This window comes from Bufo bufo, chromosome 1 (assembly GCF_905171765.1).
Source record: "Bufo bufo chromosome 1, aBufBuf1.1, whole genome shotgun sequence".
NCBI lineage: Eukaryota > Metazoa > Chordata > Amphibia > Anura > Bufonidae > Bufo > Bufo bufo.
Genome location: NC_053389.1, coordinates 175,479,824 through 175,500,376, shown reverse-complemented (window position 1 = coordinate 175,500,376; position 20,553 = coordinate 175,479,824). Strand labels below are relative to the sequence as shown.

At 42.0% G+C, this 20,553-nt stretch overlaps 1 protein-coding gene across 1 annotated transcript; it reads right to left on the bottom strand.

Annotated features, from left to right (window-relative positions):
• Nucleotides 1–1,912: 1,912 nt before the first annotated feature.
• Nucleotides 1,913–20,324, bottom strand: TMEM150B (transmembrane protein 150B). Its single transcript, XM_040432314.1, has 6 exons — nucleotides 20,249–20,324; nucleotides 12,693–12,752; nucleotides 9,740–9,807; nucleotides 8,578–8,705; nucleotides 6,171–6,348; nucleotides 1,913–2,109 (listed from the first exon to the last, which is right to left on the bottom strand). Exons 1-6 carry the CDS (start codon nucleotides 20,311–20,313, stop codon nucleotides 1,913–1,915), a joined length of 696 nt encoding a protein of 231 aa, XP_040288248.1. The 5' UTR covers nucleotides 20,314–20,324.
• Between the last annotated feature and the right edge of the window lie 229 nt (nucleotides 20,325–20,553).

Below are 20,553 nucleotides of genomic sequence, written 5' to 3'. Positions count from 1 at the left end.
CTTTCTGCCACGACCAGGTAGCGTTTCAACAGTGCCCTTTGCCTTGAATTTGCGAATGATGCTTCCTATGGTGTCTCTTGGTATGTTTAACATCTTAGCAATCTTCTTATAGCCATTGCCCTTCCTGTGAAGAGAAATCACCTCTTCTCTTGTCTTCCTGGACCATTCTCTTGACTTCACCATGTTTGTAAACACACCAGTAAATGTCTAGAAGGAGCTGAGTATCACAGTCCTTTTAAATCTGCCTAATTGGTGCTTATTATGCTTGATTGCTGCTCTTTGACATCCACAGGTGTTTTCAATACCTGATCGAAAACACTTGAATGAACCTCTGTTCTTAAGAGTGGTAGTCTTTAAGGGGTTGAATAATTGTGTCAATGAAGAAATCACAAAAAAAAACATTTAATACTGTATTACAAAAACAATTGATGTCATTTTAGTTGCATTTGGTTCTTTAAAAAGTCCTTGTAAGATTTCATTCTGAACACAATTACAAATGTACACTAAATTCCCTAAAACCCTTTACAGCATTGGGGGTTGAATAATTTTGAACACAACTGTATATCTCAGTGGTCAGTGGGAGTCTGACTACTAGGACCCCCAAAGATCACCACAATGAAGAGAAGGAGCAGAACAGCATCTTTATAGTTTTACCAGGCACAACTCCATCCTGATCCATTGACTGTGTCTGGTATTGAAGCACATTGAATTAATGGTGCTGTCCGGCATAGGGGTTGACAACCCAAAATGGTCATAACCTATAGCCAATTTTTTTAAAAAGCTGTCTGCGATCCTGCCATTCCCGCACCACTTTCCTGTTCTTGGCTGCTTCCAGTCTCTGCTAGTTATCGGTCTTGTTGGTCACAAGTGTTAGCACTAGCTACTATCAATGAAATATAGTTCTAATACACATGACTGCTGAGGCTAGTGCCTGGCGGCAGCAGTCATTGGTCCCACCACTTTTGGTTCAGCAGGAACCAAAAGCAGTTGGGAATGGGGCAGAGGTACAAGAATGCTGGGACTTTGAACAACACCGAAACAGTTTTTTGTTCAAACTGGCCACATATTATAAGCATTGGAGTTGTCATAGTCTAGGCTGGACAACTTCTTTAAGTGGAAAGGCTGAGCTGAAATTGTAGGCAAAGTGCCCTTTTTCCTTTTATCAGTTGGATGCCCAATAATAGGCTGCATATCCTACTGATATATTAGTAACACTTAGAAAATACCATAGGCTCACTGCATTAATGGTAAAAATTACAACATGAAAGTGAGCAGAAGAAACGGAATTGTAAATATAGGGAAATCTTTCCTTTATCTGCATTTTTGGTGAACCAAGCCTAATATTGACTCAATCCCAATATGTCTTTTATTTCCTAGTATGCAATTTTTGTATTTTAGTCTTTTGTTTAACTGAAATGTATGTGACAAAAATAAGTTAAACCACAATACCTGAGTTCTCAAAATGTGCAAACCTGACATATTTTTCTGACAGTATAATGTACTGTCTATATTATACAGTCTTGTACTGACATGTATCAAGGGTCCCCTTCACATATGTCGAACGATCCAGCTTTGTATCTCTCCAGAAGGTAATTGATACCTGAACTGAACACACGCTTTCCTGTAGGAGCAGTTTTGGCATCAGTTGCATGCTGGTTGTACACAAAATAGTTTTGTCCGACTCAGGCCTAAAAACAATTGCCCAGACTTAACTGGTATATATAAGGACCCAACCCAAACCTATCATCCAGCATGAGTCTCTTGACTTCATGACTTCATAGCTTGTACAATACTGGATGGTATAAAAGTCCAGATTTCTGCTAAAATAAGTAGAACTTCTCAAACGGCTCCATACATCAACCATAGCAATCCGGGAAACAACCTTGTATAGCAGCTTGGTAAAATTTGGCATTTATAAACCAAGAGTGACAGTGGAAGCTTGAACCTCATTGGGAATAGCCGCCCTCCTTTTCTTGACATGGAAAAAGTGTCCTTCAAGATACCAGAAGTCAATGCAAAAGAGCCCAAAGAGCAGGAATAAAATCATGGCTAAAATCCATTCGCATATTGCAGCTATAGTTTTCATTTTTATAAGAACAAATACAATCACTGTTAGTAAAACTGGTTAAGGAACTGTAAGTGAAGTGGTACTGTATGAAATATTGCCTGCAGTATATATGCATCAGTTTTGCTACATCTATCTATCTATCTGTCTATCTATCTATCTATCATCATATCGGTCTTTGCGAAGGCCAGTGACATCTGCAGGTGAGATGGCTGCAGCAAGGTGAAGTGACCTGTGGATGGGACGACTCCAGAAGCAACAGATCATTGATGACCTAAATTGGGTCCCCAAGAGATAATCAGTAATGGTTACTAGTTACTACTTCCGGGTTGAAGAGGACCCAGTGTCCTATTCCATACGTCAGTGCCTGCAAAGACTGGAGCAGCGGGAGGAGAAATGCCCCCATGCAGGCTTTATAACTGTGTGGAGACACCTGGTGGGCAGATGACCTAACCGTGCACCTGTAGCTGGAAGATCCTCCTGCGACTACTTACAGACTGTATATACAGTAGTTGCAATGAATGTGCCTTCATGTGCGTAGCATCCAGGGGCAGACTGGAAACCTAAAGTGGCCGTGGAAAAAATACTAAAAGTGTCCCTGTTTTGTAGTTAAGCCCAAATTGATGGAAGGCAGGGCCAGCAATACCATATTGTGGCACATTATACCACCCCAACAGAGCCAAATACCACAGCCTATCACAAAATAGTGCCAGCAGCACAAAATACATCTCCAAAAACTTCCACTGGCTGGCAGTGAGAAGGGCCCAGGTGGCCCCCTTGGCATCGACCCAATGGGAAATTTCCCTGTAAGGTCCATGGCCAATCCGCCCCTGGTAGCATCAAACTTATTGTGCCTCTGGACTACAAATGTATAACGTCCAAGTTGTGTGCCCTCATTGACAGACTGTAAACAATATGCGTACTGTCTTTAAGAGACTTATAAATATGTTCACGTTTGCTTGAGTACCATGCCCTCCTGTGGAGTGTCATATGTACATATTTGTAAAGTTTTGTTTTGTGCTGCAAAGTGATTTTACTCACCTCTGTCTGTGTTATTTCCTCACCATTCAAAAGAACCGTAAGGAAGCTCCCTTCCATCACTGCCATCTTGGCCGACTGTTTACATGTAAACTATTTAAAACCACTAGAGGTAAAATATTGTCTAGCCCTTTTTCAAAATATGCATTTCAGACCTAGCACACTTGGCAATACTTCCCTGCACTGGTCTTCTAGAACAGTACAAATTCCATGTGCCACCATGTGGTGCCACATGATGCGACACAATGGAGAATATCTCCATCCTAAAGCAAGTATTGGAGCATGCCATGATTTTTCATCTCATGGATTCATAGATGTGCCTCTGCATACAATCAAAAGCATACCATGATATATAGTGTGGGCCCATGGACAAACAGGGCAGAGTGCATGTGGCATTGCTGTCAATCCTTTCTTATATTATTAGTCTGGTTGAAAGAAGTCATATGTTTGACACATTCAACCAGAGAAAGGTAGGTACTGTGTGGCGAAAACATATAAAATCCTATCTAAACCTATTGATTTAGTCTGTAGTGTATTAGTTCTTGAAAATAATAATTCCTGTGCCAAATATTTATATTCACAAAGCTATTTAAAGGGCAATAGATGAAGAATCCCTATTTAATGCACCACCACCTTAGGCCCTGTACAGTATATCATCCGTGTCACTAGTTTTTGTTATTAAATGGCTAATAAGTAGACCCAACACTATGTTTTTTTGCCTCGGACTCCCAAACAGTTTTCATAGGCGACTGAAATTATTCTTAAGGCGGGTTTCCACTCTCCGCGGAGCTGCCAATTATTGGGATGGAAGCATTCCTTCCTGACAACTGGCTGTTCGTTCAGTGAGGGCAAAGAGCTGCATTTGCATGCAGAGATCGCCTCCACAGTATGAGTATGAACGATAGCTACCCCTCGTCCTCATACAGCTGCATTGTTTCTGGGCAGCAGATCGCTGTTTAGACAAAACTATCTGCTGCCTAGAAACGATGATTGAGGGGTCTGCATGAACGATTATTTCGCTCGTCCATCGGGTGATTTGCGGCACCTTTATTACTGGGAAAGGCTGGGGCCACATGTGACTGATTAGCTGATTCATTCGGCAAATCCGCATCGTCACACAGTACCAGCAAAGTGGAAAAGAATTTGCAAATTCTCATCAACATGCTGCGTAAAAAAAAACTGAGAGGTATTGTGGAGTTGAAATCCACAGCATGTCAATTTATACAGCGGACCTCTCTTGCGGATATCACCCTTTCCAATTAAAAGGGTGAAATCTGCTGGGACATACAGTCAGGTCCAAAAATATTGTGACATCGACACAATTCTAACATTTTTGGCTCTATACACCACCACAATGGATTTGAAATAAAACGAACAAGATGTGCTTTAACTGCAGACAGTCAGCTTTAATTTGAGAGTATTTACAACCAAATCAGGTGAACGGTGTAGGAATTACAACAGTTTGCATATGTGCCTCCCACTTGTTAAGGGACCAAAAGTAATGGGACAATTGGCTTCTCAGCTGTTCCATGGCCAGGTGTGTGTTATTCCCTCATTATCCCAATTACAAGGAGCAGATAAAAGGTCCAGAGTTAATTTCAAGTGTGCTATTTGCATTTGGAATCTGTTGCTGTCAACTCTCAAGATGAGATCCAAAGAGCTGTCATTATCAGTGAAGCAAGCCATCATTGGGCTGAGAAAACAAAACAAACCCATCAGAGAGATATCAAAAACATTAGGCATGGCCAAAACAACTGTTTGAAACATTCCTAAAAAGAATGAACGCATCGGTGATCTCAGCAACACGAAAAGACCTGGAAGACCACGGAAAACAACTGTGGTGGATGACCGAAGAATTATTTCCCTGGTGAAGGAAACACCCTTCACAACAGTTGGCCAGATCAAGAACACTCTCCAGGAGGTAGGTGTATGTGTGTCAAAGTCAACAATCAAGAGAAGACGTCACCAGAGTGAATACAGAGGGTTCACCACAAGTAGTAAACCATTGGTGAGCCTCAAAAACAGGAAGGCCAGATTAGAGTTTGCCAAACGACATCTAAAAAAGCCTTCACAGTTCTGGAACAACATCCTATGGACAGATGAGATCAAGATCCACTTGTACCAGAGTGATGGGAAGAGAAGAGTATGGCGAAGGAAAGGAACTGCTCATGATCCTAAGCATACCACCTCATCAGTGAAGCATGGTGGTGGTAGTGTCATGGCGTGGGCATGTATGGCTGCCAATGGAACTGGTTCTCTTGTATTTATTGATGATGTGACTGCTGACAAAAGCAGGAGGATGAATTCTGAAGTGTTTCGGGCAATATTATCTGCTCATATTCAGCCAAATGCTTCAGAACTCATTGGACGGCGCTTCACAGTGCAGAGGGGCAATGACCCAAAGCATACTGCAAAAGCAACCAAAGAGTTTTTTAAGGGAAAGAAGAGGAATGTTATGCAATGGCCAAGTCAATCACCTGACCTGAATCTGATTGAGCATGCATTTCACTTGCTAAAGACAAAACTGAAGGGAAAATGCACCAAGAACAAGCAGGAACTGAAGACAGTTGCAGTAGAGGCCTGGCAGAGCATCACCAGGGATGAAACCCAGCGTCTGGTGATGTCTATGCGTTCCAGACTTCAGGCTGTAACTGACTGCAAAGGATTTGCAACCAAATATTAAAAAGTGAAAGTTTGATTTATGATTATTATTCTGTCCCATTACTTTTGGTCCCTTAAAAAGTGGGAGGCACATATGCAAATGTTGTAATTCCTACACCGTTCACCTGATTTGGATGTAAATACCCTTAATTTAAACAGTCTGCAGTTAAAGCACATCTTGTTCGTTTCATTTCAAATCCATTGTGGTGGTGTATAGAGCCAAAAATGTTAAAACTGTGTTGATGTCCCAATATTTATGGACCTGACTGTAAATCTGCACTATTTGTCAAATCTCTGCTGGTACTGTACTATACCTTTTTCCACACAAAAATGTGCGCGTCACCCCAAAGATTCCTTTAATTATGGAGCTACAAATATGCATTCTATGTTGCCATGTTAAGGATACTCAGGATCATCGATGCTACTGAACAAATAGTGAGGGTAATCCGCAGTGGTCCTATCCAACTGCCACCATGTCTTGGCTTCACTTTGTAGGTCAGATATGATTGTATGCAGAAGTAAATATTACCGATGCCGAATGCTAGAAAGGCTCCCACAAAGTGTGTTTCCAGTTGATTGGATTGCTGTGGAAAGAAGATGTTAATATCTATTACATATGGTGTGCTATGTCCTAATACATACATTTACCGCAAAGCCGAATTCCCTTGTGCTTCGCAGTATCGAATCGATTTAAACTGAAATAGGGTAAAACACAAAAAGAATAATACTTTCCTGATCCATTTGCTCGCAACGGGCCAGCCGCCGCCATCTTGTTCGAAGATCTCAGCTGAAATCCCATGCACTGTGGCGTATGTGACGTCACCACGCCAAACGATTACATAATTACATAATCTCGGGCCGATCGAGATTTCGCGCCAGACCTCAAAGGAAGATGGCAGTGGCCGTTCCGTCGCGAGCAAATATATCAGGTATTTTTTATTAATTTTTTTCATTTTAAAAGCTCTTATTTATATCAGATACCGCAATCATTTATGAACGCGTCATCTGAGGGGTAAAATGACGGGGAGTGGCGCTCCCTGTCATTGTACTATCCACTACTTACAAAAAAATGCACTTTGTGACAAAGTACTTTTTGGTAAAATGCAGCGAAGCAGCCAAATTGAATTTTTTAATACTTCGCCCATCACTACTCAGTAAAATATATAAAACAGCCTCAAAAGTACATTGCCTTAGGTGCGTCGCATGTCCCAATCGTGAAGTGGGTACAGTTCACATATACGGATGCGTTTCTTAGTTGGACCGCGCTGCTCCAGGAATAACAGAAATTCCACACTTTAGAAACAATCAGATAACCGTGGATATGGGAAAGCAAACAGGCCAAAACGAAGCCTTTCCTCCTTACACTTTCAGGCTTCTATGGAAAACCAAAAATGCAACAAATAGTGAAGTACCGTCACATCAGTTGAAGTAGAAAGGATTTATTATACTCGCAATATAAAATTCGATAACAAGCAGTGTATATAAAAAATCAAACACCCGACCTGGGTTTCGCTCCGAAAAGCTTCGTAAGGGGTATCTAATCCGCCTATTTCGGGGCGGTCTTTTAAACAGACAGGTAGGTATACGCCCATCTCTCCGAGACGTCATAACCCAATAAAACTTGTTACAAATTACAGCATTAAATAGGATCATGTGAGGTAATTGCTATTTCATGAATGAAGGTGGGCGGGCCATGGAGTGTGTAGCTTATGATTGGCCAGTATGATTATATGAAAAAGGGCCAGGATAGGATGAATGAAATCCTGTGGGGAAATCATGTGGGGAGTGACGTAGGAGAGCTCTTTTGAATGAAGCCGTAGCGTTGTTGGTTTAGGATTGGCCTATAGGATCACTACAAACTGATATGTGGGAGATGTGAAGACCGACTATTAAATCTGGTGTGTATTATGGGTTTATCTTTGTTTATGTATCTTTGATATTTTACAGTTTTATGGATTTAGTGCTGTAATTTGTAAACAAGTTTTATTGGGTTATGACGTCTCGGAGAGATGGGCGTATACCTACCTGTCTGTTTAAAAGACCGCCCCGGAATGGGCGGATTAGATACCCCTGACAAAGCTTTTCGGAGCGAAACCCGGGTCGGGTGTTTGATTTTTTATATACACTGCTTGTTATCGACTTTTATATTGCGAGTATAATAAATCCTTTCTACTTCAACTGATGTGACGGTGCTTCACTATTTGTTGCATTTTTGGTTTTCCATAGAAGCCTGAAAGTTAAAGGAGGAAAGACTTTGTTTTGGCCTGTTTGCTTTCCCATATCCAGGGTTATCTGATTGTTTCTAAAGTGTGGAATTTCTGTTATTCCTGGAACATCACTACTCAGGAAGTGTTTAAGCAGTTGAGAAATGCTGGGACAGGCTTAATGGTGTCCTGAATGTACCTTACTTTAAAATAAATGAAGATTTGGGGTCAACAGTGATCGTTTCTTATTACTATGTACTAATACAACATCAAATCTAGATACAGTGATGTCTATGGAAACAGTGGCTATATATCCCCCAGCACTATACAAGAGGTATATACAGTGTTGGATTGGAGTTCCTTGGGGCCCACCAGAGGAAATTACTCCCGGGGCCCAATCCCTATATCATTGATAAAGTCTGTGATTCAAAACCTAAGACATAGACCCAAGTGGACAGTGATTAGCTCATAAGGCAGCCCCAAATGCAATTCTCTTGGACTTTTAGGGCCCATATTGGCTTCATACACTGGGCTCACCAAAGGATCATCTGGTACTTTGGTGGGCCAGTCCAACCTTAAATATATATTAGATGTCATTGTAAGACTCACCTGAAAATTACCAACCATAGAAGTTCCTAAAGCGCAAAGAAATCCCAGAGCAAGGCCCACAGAATTTACTTTAGAATGGCAGTCGTAATCTCTGATTTGCTGAAATCGTATGGCGCAGATCCAGATCACTGACAAAGAAACATAAATTGGATTAGATTAGTGTTTTTTAAATTACAACAATGTAACATGTTAAGGGGCTTGTCCATCTTAAAACTTTTATTAAAAAGGTCAGTACCTTGAAAAATAATGTTATACTCACCTTACCAATCCCCCGCCACTCCTATGCATACTGGTCCCTTGCCAGCTTCCGCTTCCAGACACCTCTTGACCCACACCAATCAATGGCTGAGGAAGGTTACAGCTGTGGCCAGTGATTGGTTAAGCAGTCATTTCCTGATGAAATTGTGCTGATAAGACCACATTCCTGAGTGATCTCAGAGATATGTGTGCTGCAGGGGAGGGGCTAAAAGGTTTAAACTCATGGCACACATATATTCAGGAGAATCTACCAAGACCTTTATCCTAAGTTGGCCGTATCTTTTCTACACTCTGGTGTGTCGGTCATATGTTATAACATGGTAGACAGCCATGTGTTATAGCATGATCGATGTAGTCTCCACCCCATTTAGGATAGTAATGTATTTACTTTGTATTATTCAGTATGTGATTTGTTTATGTTATGTTATATTTAATCAAACTTGGTACATATATTTGTTCACTTAGCCTGCGTCAGCTTATTCATTCTCAAATATTTTGAATTCACGTTACGTTACAGTTGCAGAAGCAGTTCCGCTATACTGCTCTGTCTGTATTGGCAGAACAAAAATTTTAAACTCCACCTCTAAACCTGAAAGGTATTAGTAGAAGATTGATCCCTTCTAGTACGATTTCAACAAGAATTTGCTTCAAGAGTTGAAAAATTCTTCAGACTGTCAAACACAAAAACTATTTCTTTTTATCATTCACTTCTAGGTTTAATGTTCCTTTAAATAAATTCATGGCATCTGGGAGGGGATGAGTAGTAAAAGGAAAGTATATGAAACTAAATATCGAGCCATGATAAGTAGATAACGCAGTAAACATGCCACAGAATTATCATTACAGTCCTACATGTGAGTATAAATAAACAGTAGCTGCTCTTAACATACAAAATAGTACTTACCGAACATTGCACCTACATTAAGAACTTGGCCAAATATACAGCTCTGGGGAGGGTATGACCCACATGTACTGTCCAAAAAAGATCATATAGTCAGTACTATAGAAGTATTTTTTACTCCATAACTATAAGTCTATTTTCACCTTTGTGTCCATTTTTTTACTTCTCCAATGTGTCTAAAAATGAAAAATGATGCAACTTTGCAAGTAGTTTACATTTAAACTATTCTACAGTTTTGTGTCTACAGCTTCTATGCAGCCATATATTTGTCCAAACGTACATTTGGTACAAGTTTGTCCCATTACAAGAACTTATCCCCTATTCCCCCGTTCTAAAGCAATAGACATGTATGCACGTTGCTGCTCCATTCAGCTTTATAGGGCTGTCAGAGGTAGCCAAGTGCTTGTTAGGCCAGGTTCACATCACCGTTTAGTTTTCCGTTCTTCTGATCCATCATTTCCATCTAAAATAACGGATCTCAGACTAAAATGGCAAAAACAGCAACATGCAAAATGTGCAAACATGCAAAATGTGCATAATTGATCATAACAGATGCTTAAAATACAGGATCTGTTTTTTTTGTTTATTTTGTTGTTCTTCTGACGGATCAAAAGAACAGAAAACTAAACAGTGATGTGAACGGCTTTCTCCAGCAGTTACATATCGTTGAATTGAGCAGCAGCATGCATGTGTGTCCGCCATTCAATTCAAATAGGGGAACACAGGCCCTGTTCCCCACACTGTTATAATTATTAACAGGGGCCCCAGCAGTCAGACCCCCGATGATCAAACAATTTTCCTATACCCTGTGGATAAGGTGTTGGAAATGAAAAACCCCTTTAACAAGAAATAGGCTACAGGTGATTGCGAGAATGAGCGCAGTATCAGACTACATGGGGTTTGCTTGTAGTCTGTTACTATGGGGATGGTATGTTTGCATAGCAGTTATGGACACAAAACAGTAGAGCTTTTTAATGAAGTTTTTTATTTCTCATTTAAGGTGCATCAGAGCAATAATAGAAATGGTTGCAAAGATGGATACAGCCTTCATCCTTTTATTGTGCAAAGAAGCAATAAAATGTCTACAACTCCAATGCAGTTCTAGAAAACCCTACATCACAGAATAACATTGCAACTCTTTGTTGTAGTGCCCTTGTGGCTGTAGGTATAATGGTACGATGGACAGTAGCACCATTTATTTAGACTTCCATCAGAAAGACTAGAGGTATTATTTTTAAACTAAACATTCAGAGACAACCTTTTTAGAATTTTTAATTTTAGCAGTACGACCACATTAAAGACATTGAGTCAGTATGGGGACAAGCGATGGCATTAGTGATCGCTCCTTCTTATACTGTGGAGGAGATGACTGCATGTAATAGCAGTGGTCTCCTCCACTAACGAGCAGGCGATTGCTGGGAAGGAATGCTTCCTTCCCGACAAATAGCTTGCAAAATTGTTTAATGTAATACAAGCCTAACTCCTGGCCTGACTGATGGTTTGACTGAGGGTGTCAGGTGAGATTCTGTGCTGTGCCAAAACTCCAGACAAGCAGGAATTTAAAAGGGTTTTCAAGACTTTGTAACTGATGACCTATCCTCAGTGTCTGATCGGTGGGGGTCCAACACCTGAGACCCTGCCAATCAGCTGTTTGAGAAAGCACCAGCTCTCGCAGTAGTGCCGCGGCCCTCTTACAGCTTTTCTTAGGCCTGTGACGACCAGCGGTCATATGGCCTAGGCACAGCTCAGCCCCATTCAAGCGAATGGAGCTAAACTGCGATACCAAGCACAGCCGCTACACAATGTACGGTGCTGTGCTTGATGAGCATGAAGAAGGCAGCAGCGCTCACTGTAAGCACCAGTGCCTTCTCAAACAGCTGATCGGCAGGGGTCCCAGGTGTCGGACCCCCACCGATCAGATACTAATGACCTATCCAGAGAATAGGTCATAAGTTATAAAATCTTGGAAAACCCTTTTAAAGACATATACCCATATTTATTTAATAAAAAAAAAAAAGCTAAAGCAAGGAATTTATACAGAAACTATTTTGGAAAATAGTGCAACTTTTCCATCATACAAAAAATTATCTTTATTTGCTGAAACCATAATAACCCTTCAACTATGTGGTTGCCACGTAAAGCACAAATTATGTCACTGGCGCAAACTTATTGGCTGGAATTTGTAAGCGCACACTTAATATTGGGATACTTATAGAGCGGGAATATCTTCCAAAAAGATGACCAGGTTAGTTTCATGGTAGACTTTTTATTTAGGCAGGGGGTCTGGATTTTGTTATCCTAAGGACTTTTGTTATCCTAAGGATCCGCAAAACATGGGTGCCGACCGTGTGTGTTTTGAATTTTGCAGAATGCACACGGCCAGCCCTATGATAGAAATGCTGATTCTTGTCCACGATGTTATGTCTTTTTTTCAGGTTCGCGGAACAGAATTATGGATGCGAACAGAACATGGTGTCCTATCTGTATCCTTTGTGGCACCATTAAAATGAATGGGTCCGCACCTGTTCCGCAAAATTGTGGAACAGATGCGGACCAAGAAATACAGTCGTGTGAATAGACCCTTAAGGCTCATGCACACAAACGTGTGCCGCCCATTCCATGCATTGGGCACCATTAGTGTTGCTGCCGCAGACGGATGCAGACCAATTCAACTTGAATGGGTCCGTGATCTGTCCACATCGCAAAAAAATAGAACCTCAGTAGTGCTTTTGTGCCGCCGCTCCACACGGCACCTTCCGGATTGCGGACCCATTCAAGTGATGCGATGCACAAAAGGCTGGTGCCCACATATTGTGGACCTGCTGTTCTGTGATTCGGGCCCGGTGGGCATGAGCACTTAACCCTTAACCCAGTTCGTGTGCATGAGCCCTTAACCCTGTGATTTCTTTGCGTAACCCTGCCACTAAATCTAATGTGCACATTAATACATAATCACCTGATATAAGGAAAATTCTCTGTCAGATTGACTGAGCCATTGGACACGGCTATCCCATACCTAAGACAGAACAAAACATGAGAAGAGTGCAATAACAAAACAGTGTTTCAGCCAGAAAAGACAGCATTGAGGGTGAAGTAACAAGATTAACAGTCTAATATGGACTGATATAAAAATTGGGGGCCAAGCAATAGTCCAGATACTAGTTACAGTACTGACATGTTCTGCACTTGAGACCAAGTGACATTTACTGCGAGAGGTGCGGTTATGTAATTTTTATGTTCATGCTCCAACAAACCAGCAGTAAAATGCAATGTGTTTTACTGCTGTTTTGTGGGAGCACAACATCAGAATACAAATGAGCATGAAGATAAAAATGACATAATTTGACTCAGCACCACTTACACTATACATTGCTTACTATAATTTAGGTGGTGTTTTGGAGCTGACAGATACCCTTTAAGGGTTATTCCGGTTGTTGCACATTATCAATTTAGAATTGTGAAGTTCTTACTGTTGGGACCCCCTACTGGTCACGGGAATGGGGACCCCATACCACGTGGGGTCCTCCGAAATGAATGGAGTGGAAGGTCGAAAAAGCACACTATCCCTCTATTCATCTCTATGGGTGTTTGGCGGCAGTACACATGCTTGACCTGAGGGTCCATTCATTTCTGGGGGCCCCATGGAGCACAAAGTACCCATTCTCGTGATTGGGGGCCCAGTGGTAGGACCGCCACCAATCTAATTGTTATCCTCTATCTTCTGGATAGGGGATAGCTTGCCACAGCCGGAATACCACTGTAAGTCAAGAACTAGAGGCCAAATACTTCACATGTCTTTGGCAGCCTTATTATATTTATGTAGGAAGTTGGTCCCAGAGTTTAATAGATGGGTCTGAAAAATTCTGATCCAACGCAGAAAGAACAAAAATAGTAAATTCTTAATTGCCACCTACTTGTGTGATCATTATTGTCATCACTATTATTTTTAAGTCCAAAATGTGTAGATTTATTGCTAAAGATTTTTTTATAGCAGGCAAGCTCCAATTTAGAGAGCTCGAAATGTCCTATATTGACAAGGAGTTACAGCACAGAAGTGCTAGGTAGAGGGGTGGGCAGGGGTGCACCATCAATAAGGCCAGGTGAGGCAATTGCCTCAGGCAGCACCAGGTAAGGGCAAGAGGGGGGCAGAGGATGGCCATTGGCAATGAGCACTTTCATTGTGGCAAAGGGGTTAGGTTAAGAAATTGGCATGGGGGGGCCGTTTCAGTTTTTGCCTCAGGCAGCAGAAAGGCTTGGTGCACCCCTGCGGGTGGGGAGAGCAGGACAAAAATATTTTTTGCAGATCTTTTATTATCAGGAGTAGTTTGAATATGAAGTTTTATTCTGCAAGGTTCTGGTCCTGCGTGTGCACTGGAGGCAGAGCTTCAATGTCAAGTACTCTTTGTATTCACCTCCCTGGTCCCCTGCCGCTCCACTGGTGCCAGGGTCCCCACTGCACTCCACTTTCTTTTCCTGTCCTGATGCAGCAAGAATTGGCCACAAATGTTTCTCAGCCAATGACTGGCTGAAGCAGGTCACTGTTGTATCCATTGATTGGCTGAGCGAGTGGCATTTCCAGCCAAATAAGGACAGGAGCAGGAAGTGGTGTACAGAGGAGACCCTGGCAATATCAGAACACGAACAGGGAGGGGAGAATAAGGCCAGGTTCACATCACCCTTTCATTTTCCGTTCTTCTGATCCATCAGAAGAACAGAAAACAACAAAGTAATTGGATACTGTATTTTAAGCATCCATTATGCTCAAGTATTTTTTTTAACGGATCTCAGGCGGAAATGGCTAAAATGGATGCAAAATGTGCATAACTGAGCATAATGGATGCTTAAAATACAGGATTTTTTTTCTGTTCCTCTGATGGATCAGAATAGAAAATGAAACGTTGATGTGAACTCGGCCTTCACTGGTTTATTTCTTTTTTTACAATAGGATCCTGCTGCAAGTCTTTTTTTATTTTACTGGGATACCACTTTAAATCTATGGAGGTCATTTATCAAACTGATATAAAGTAGAACTGGCTTAGTTGCCCATAACAACCAATCAGATTCCACCTTTCAAATAGAAGGAATTGAAAACACCAGCGGCTCAACCTCTCACCTTGAATGGATAAGGTGCTCAGCTAAAAAGGCCCACCCTCAGGCCCAAATAAGACGTGAACAATAGTAAATATATAGGGGCACACTCAAATGGGGGCACTATATCCACAAGGTGGATGTAATTTATTAAAACATATACAGATAAAATACTATAAAATGGCAACAATGTATATAGCATAGGCGCCCTAAGGAATGGACTGTTCTGGATCCCGGAGAAGTATGTAAAGTGATCCCACTGGTCTAAGATTTATGGCGATTGAGAAAGTCAGGCAGTCTTGGAGAGGTGGGAATCACATAGCACACATGTCAAGACAAGAATCACGAAGGATCTTTGAATTCGACACAATGATCCCGAGGGGCTTAAACGCAGAAATGGAACTTTTTGGATTCTTGTGAGATTTGGGGGGGTTGTCTGGTGGTGATGGGACATCGGAGTCTGGTCGTTTATCGACATTCCGATCTCCCCTCCCTATCAGATAGCTCCCTTAGTTTACATACTTCTCCGGTATCCAGAACAGTCCATTCCCTATGAGTGTCTTGAGGAATGAAAGTGTATGAGGGATATGGGTTGAGGGAACCATGGAAGATTACTATAGGATATTTGTTCCCTGTACACATTGTTGCTTCCCCTCTATCCTATAAGATGTATGCCCTATATTTGGTGGTAAATACAATTTATTGTTAGCGGTACCGCATGCGTTTCCTATGCGGTATGACTTGGGACACATATTGTTGCGTAATTTGCACTATTCTCTTCAATTCCTATTATACATTATATAATTTTATTATTTTACTGATTTTATTCTATATTATATATAAAAGATGTGGTGTTTCATTCAAACTGTGTAGTTTTAAAGCATGGATCCACTATATTTTAAGGATTGAATATATATATGCCATTGTAGAGATTCCATTCCACTCTGGAGTTTCTGCAATGTTGAATAAAGTGGAGCATTATGGGAATACCAGCCCCCTTATAAGAGTGTGGAAACGCTCACTCAGTTGGCCACTGAGGAAGAGGTATAGCACCTCGAAACGCGTCTGGCGTAAGGAGTGAGCGTGTGTCTCATCTATCCAGCAGAGACAATATTATCACACAAAGAAAGAATCGGGGACATTCGGATCCGGAGAAAGTCATCCCTTACCAGTGACGTCACTTGAGCCTCATTCGGTCTCCAGAGCAACCAGGTCACGTGGGACGCCACGTACAGGTTCAGCACACCACGTGGGACGCCGCTGGTGTGCGGCCACCTGGAATCAGTGCTGTAACATCGCAGTGAAGGAGGGTAAGACCCGGCTCCCGTCAGGAGTTTTGCTCGATAGTTGCGCATTCACTAAGCACTGTTGTTGTGGCCAATGTGGAGTTGTTACAAATGACTGCTTATTAAATATAAGAGAAGTACGCACCGGACTATGCCTGGAGTTTGAACTTAAGCAGCGGGCCAGCTATTGATGATAGTGGATGAAGTGTGATACATTCCTCTAAAGTGTTACAGCTACCTGCATATTGTGTGCTGGCAGGTTGAATTCACTATTAGGCTGATATTCACCTTATGCTGGACTATTTGAGAAGCAGTTCTGTACTGGGCAATAGACGGAACATTTACTTCATAGTGATATATAGTGGTCTTGTTTGTTATGCTATGCCTATGCTATATACAAACCGGATTCCAAAAAAGTTGGGACACTAAACAAATTGTGAATAAAAACTGAATGCAATGATGTGGAGATGGCAAATGTCAATATTTTATTTGTAATAGAACGTAGATGACAGATCAAACGTTTAATCCGAGTAAATGTATAATTTTAAAGGAAAAATACATTGATTCCAATTTTCACGGTGTCAACAAATCCCCAAAAAGTTGGGACAAGTAGCAATAAGAGGCTGGAAAAAGTAAATTTGAGCATAACGAAGAGCTGGAAGACCAATTAACACTAATTAGGTCAATTGGCAACATGATTGGGTATAAAAAGAGCTTCTCAGAGTGGCAGTGTCTCTCAGAAGCCAAGATGGGTAGAGGATCACCAATTCCCACAATGTTGCGCAGAAAGATAGTGGAGCAATATCAGAAAGGTGTTACCCAGCGAAAAATTGCAAAGACTTTGCATCTATCATCATCAACTGTGCATAACATCATCCGAAGATTCAGAGAATCTGGAACAATCTCTGTGCGTAAGGGTCAAGGCCGTAAAACCATACTGGATGCCCGTGATCTCCGGGCCCTTAAACGACACTGCACCACAAACAGGAATGCTACTGTAAAGGAAATCACAGAATGGGCTCAGGAATACTTCCAGAAACCATTGTCAGTGAACACAATCCACCATGCCATCCGCCGTTGCCAGCTGAAACTCTACAGTGCAAAGAAGAAGCCATTTCTAAGCAAGATCCACAAGCTCAGGCGATTTCACTGGGCCAGGGATCATTTAAAATGGAGTGTGGCAAAATGGAAGACTGTTCTGTGGTCAGATGAGTCACGATTCAAAGTTCTTTTTGGAAATTTGGGACGCCATGTCATCCGGACCAAAGAGGACAAGGACAACCCAAGTTGTTATCAACGCTCAGTTCAGAAGCCTGCATCTCTGATGGTATGGGGTTGCATGAGTGCGTGTGGCATGGGCAGCTTGCATGTCTGGAAAGGCACCATCAATGTAGAAAAATATATTCAGGTTCTAGAACAACATATGCTCCCATCCAGACGTCATCTCTTTCAGGGAAGACCCTGCATTTTTCAACAAGATAATGCCAGACCACATTCTGCATCAATCACAACATAATGGCTGCGTAGGAGAAGGATCCGGGTACTGAAATGGCCAGTCTGCAGTTCAGATCTTTCACCTATAGAGAATATTTGGAGCATCATAAAGAGGAAGGTGCAACAAAGAAGGCCCAAGACGATTGAACAGTTAGAGGCCTGTATTAGACAAGAATGGGAGAGCATTCCTATTTCTAAACTTGAGAAACTGGTCTCCTCGGTCCCCAGACATCTGTTGAGTGTTGTAAGAAGAAGGGGAGATGCCACACAGTGGTGAAAATGGCCTTGTCCCAACTTTTTGGGGATTTGTTGACACCATGAAATTCTGATTCAACATATTTTTCCCTTAAAATGGTACATTTTCTCAGTTTAAACTTTTGTTCCGTGATTTATGTTCTATTCTGAATAAAATATTAGAAGTTGGCACCTCCACATCATTGCATTCAGTTTTTATTCACAATTTGTATAGTGTCCCAACTTTTTTGAAATCCGGTTTGTACATTTTTGCCATTTTATAGTATTTTATCTGTATATGTTTTAATAAATTACATCCACCTTGTGGATATAGTGCCCCCATTTGAGTGTGCCCCTATATACACTGCTCAAAATAATAAAGGGAACACAAAAATAACACATCCTAGATCTGAATTAATTAAATATTCTTCTGAAATACTTTGTTTTTTACATAGTTGAATGTGCTGACAACAGCATCACACAAAAATAAAAAAATGGAAATCAAATTTTTCAACCCATGGAGGTCTGGATTTGGAGTCACCCTCAAAATTAAAGTGGAAAAACACACTACAGGCTGATCCAACTTTGATGTAATGTCCTTAAAACAAGTCAAAATGAGGCTCAGTAGTGTGTGTGGCCTCCACGTGCCTGTATGACCTCCCTACAACGCCTGTGCATGCTCCTGATGAGGTGGCGGACGGTCTCCTGAGGGATCTCCTCCCAGACCTGAACTAAAGCATCTGCCAACTCCTGGACAGTCTGTGGTGCAACGTGACGTTGGTGGATAGAGCGAGACATGATGTCCCAGATGTGCTCAATTGGATTCAGGTCTGGGGAACGGGCGGGCCAGTCCATAGCATCAATGCCTTCGTCTTGAAGGAACTGCTGACACACTCCAGCCACATGAGGTCTAGCATTGTCTTGCATTAGGAGGAACCCAGGGCCAACCACACCAGCATATGGTCTCACAAGTGGTCTGAGGATCTCATCTCGGTACCTAATGGCAGTCAGGCTACCTCTGGTGAGCACATGGAGGGCTGTGCGTCCCTCCAAAGAAATGCCACCCCACACCATTACTGACCCAATGCCAAACCGGTCATGCTAGAGGATGTTGCAGGCAGCAGAACGTTCTCCACGGCGTCTCAAGACTCTGTCACGTCTGTCACATGTGCTCAGTGTGAACCTGCTTTCATCTGTGAAGAGCACAGGGCGCCAGTGGCGAATTTGCCAATCTTGGTGCTTTCTGGCAAATGCCAAACGTCCTGCACGGTGTTGGGCTGTAAGCACAACCCCCACCTGTGGACGTCGGGCCCTCATATCACCCTCATGGAGTCTGTTTCTGACCGTTTGAGCAGACACATGCACATTTGTGGCCTGCTGGAGGTCATTTTGCAGGGCTCTGGCAGTGCTCCTCCTGTTCCTCCTTGCACAAAGGCGGAGGTAGCGGTCCTGCTTCTGGGTTGTTGCCCTCCTACGGCCTCCTCCACGTCTCCTGATGTACTGGCCTGTCTCCTGGTAGCGCCTCCATGCTCTGGACACTACGCTGACAGACACAGCAAACCTTCTTGCCACAGCTCGCATTGATGTGCCATCCTGGATAAGCTGCACTACCTGAGCCACTTGTATGGGTTGTAGACTCCGTCTCATGCTACCACTAGAGTGAAAGCACCGCCAGCATTCAAAAGTGACCAAAACATCAGCCAGGAAGCATAGGAACTGAGAAGTGGTCTGTGTTTACCACCTGCAGAACCACTCCTTTATTGGGGGTGTCTTGCTAATTGCCTATAATTTCCACGTGTTGTCTATCCCATTTGCACAACAGCATGTGAAATTGATTGTCACTCAGTGTTGCTTCCTAAGTGGACAGTTTGATTTCACAGAAGTGTGATTGACTTGGAGTTACATTGTGTTGTTTAAGTGTTCCCTTTATTTTTTTGAGCAGTGTATTTACTATAGATTCCACCTTTCATTTTCTAAAGGAGCTGTCCAAAATGAAAGGTGTAGTTCTACTTTACACCAGTTTCATAAATGACCCCTTATGTATATACAGGCAATTGCTCTGACCATTATAAATCTACCGTAGTATTGAAGGGTGAACATTGACTTTAACAAAAATTACACGACTACATGGATTTATAGAACGATGTGGATGTCTAGAGAAACAAGAGTCGACAAGGAACAAAGGGGGAGATTTATCAAACTGGTGTAAAGTAGAATTGATTCAGTTGCCCATATCAACCAATAAGATTGCACCTTTCATTTTTGACAGCTTCTTTGGAAAATGAAGGGTGAAATCTAATTGGTTGCTATGGGCAACTAAGCCAGTTCTACTTTACACCAGTTTGATAAATCTCCCCCAAAAAGTCTAATATCAGGCTACATAGATAAAGTTCATTGTAAAATAACTTACACCACCCATATTCCAGCAGTGGCCCATACCATCAGGCAAATCGGTAACAGAGCCCAGGCCCACATATCATAGCAAGAAAGCTGAAAATCACAAACAGGTTAAGTTAATTACACATGTGATGTCCAGTATCCTGCATGAAATATACACTGACCTGATACAATTTACTGCTAAAATGCTCCAGAATTCTGGTTCAGAAAATGTGAACTGAAACAAAACAAGCACAGTAAACTGCAGATGCCAATTTTAGGTGCCATAGTGGTGAGATTGTCAACTGCATCGCTACTGGCCGAGAGGGTGCTTTCACA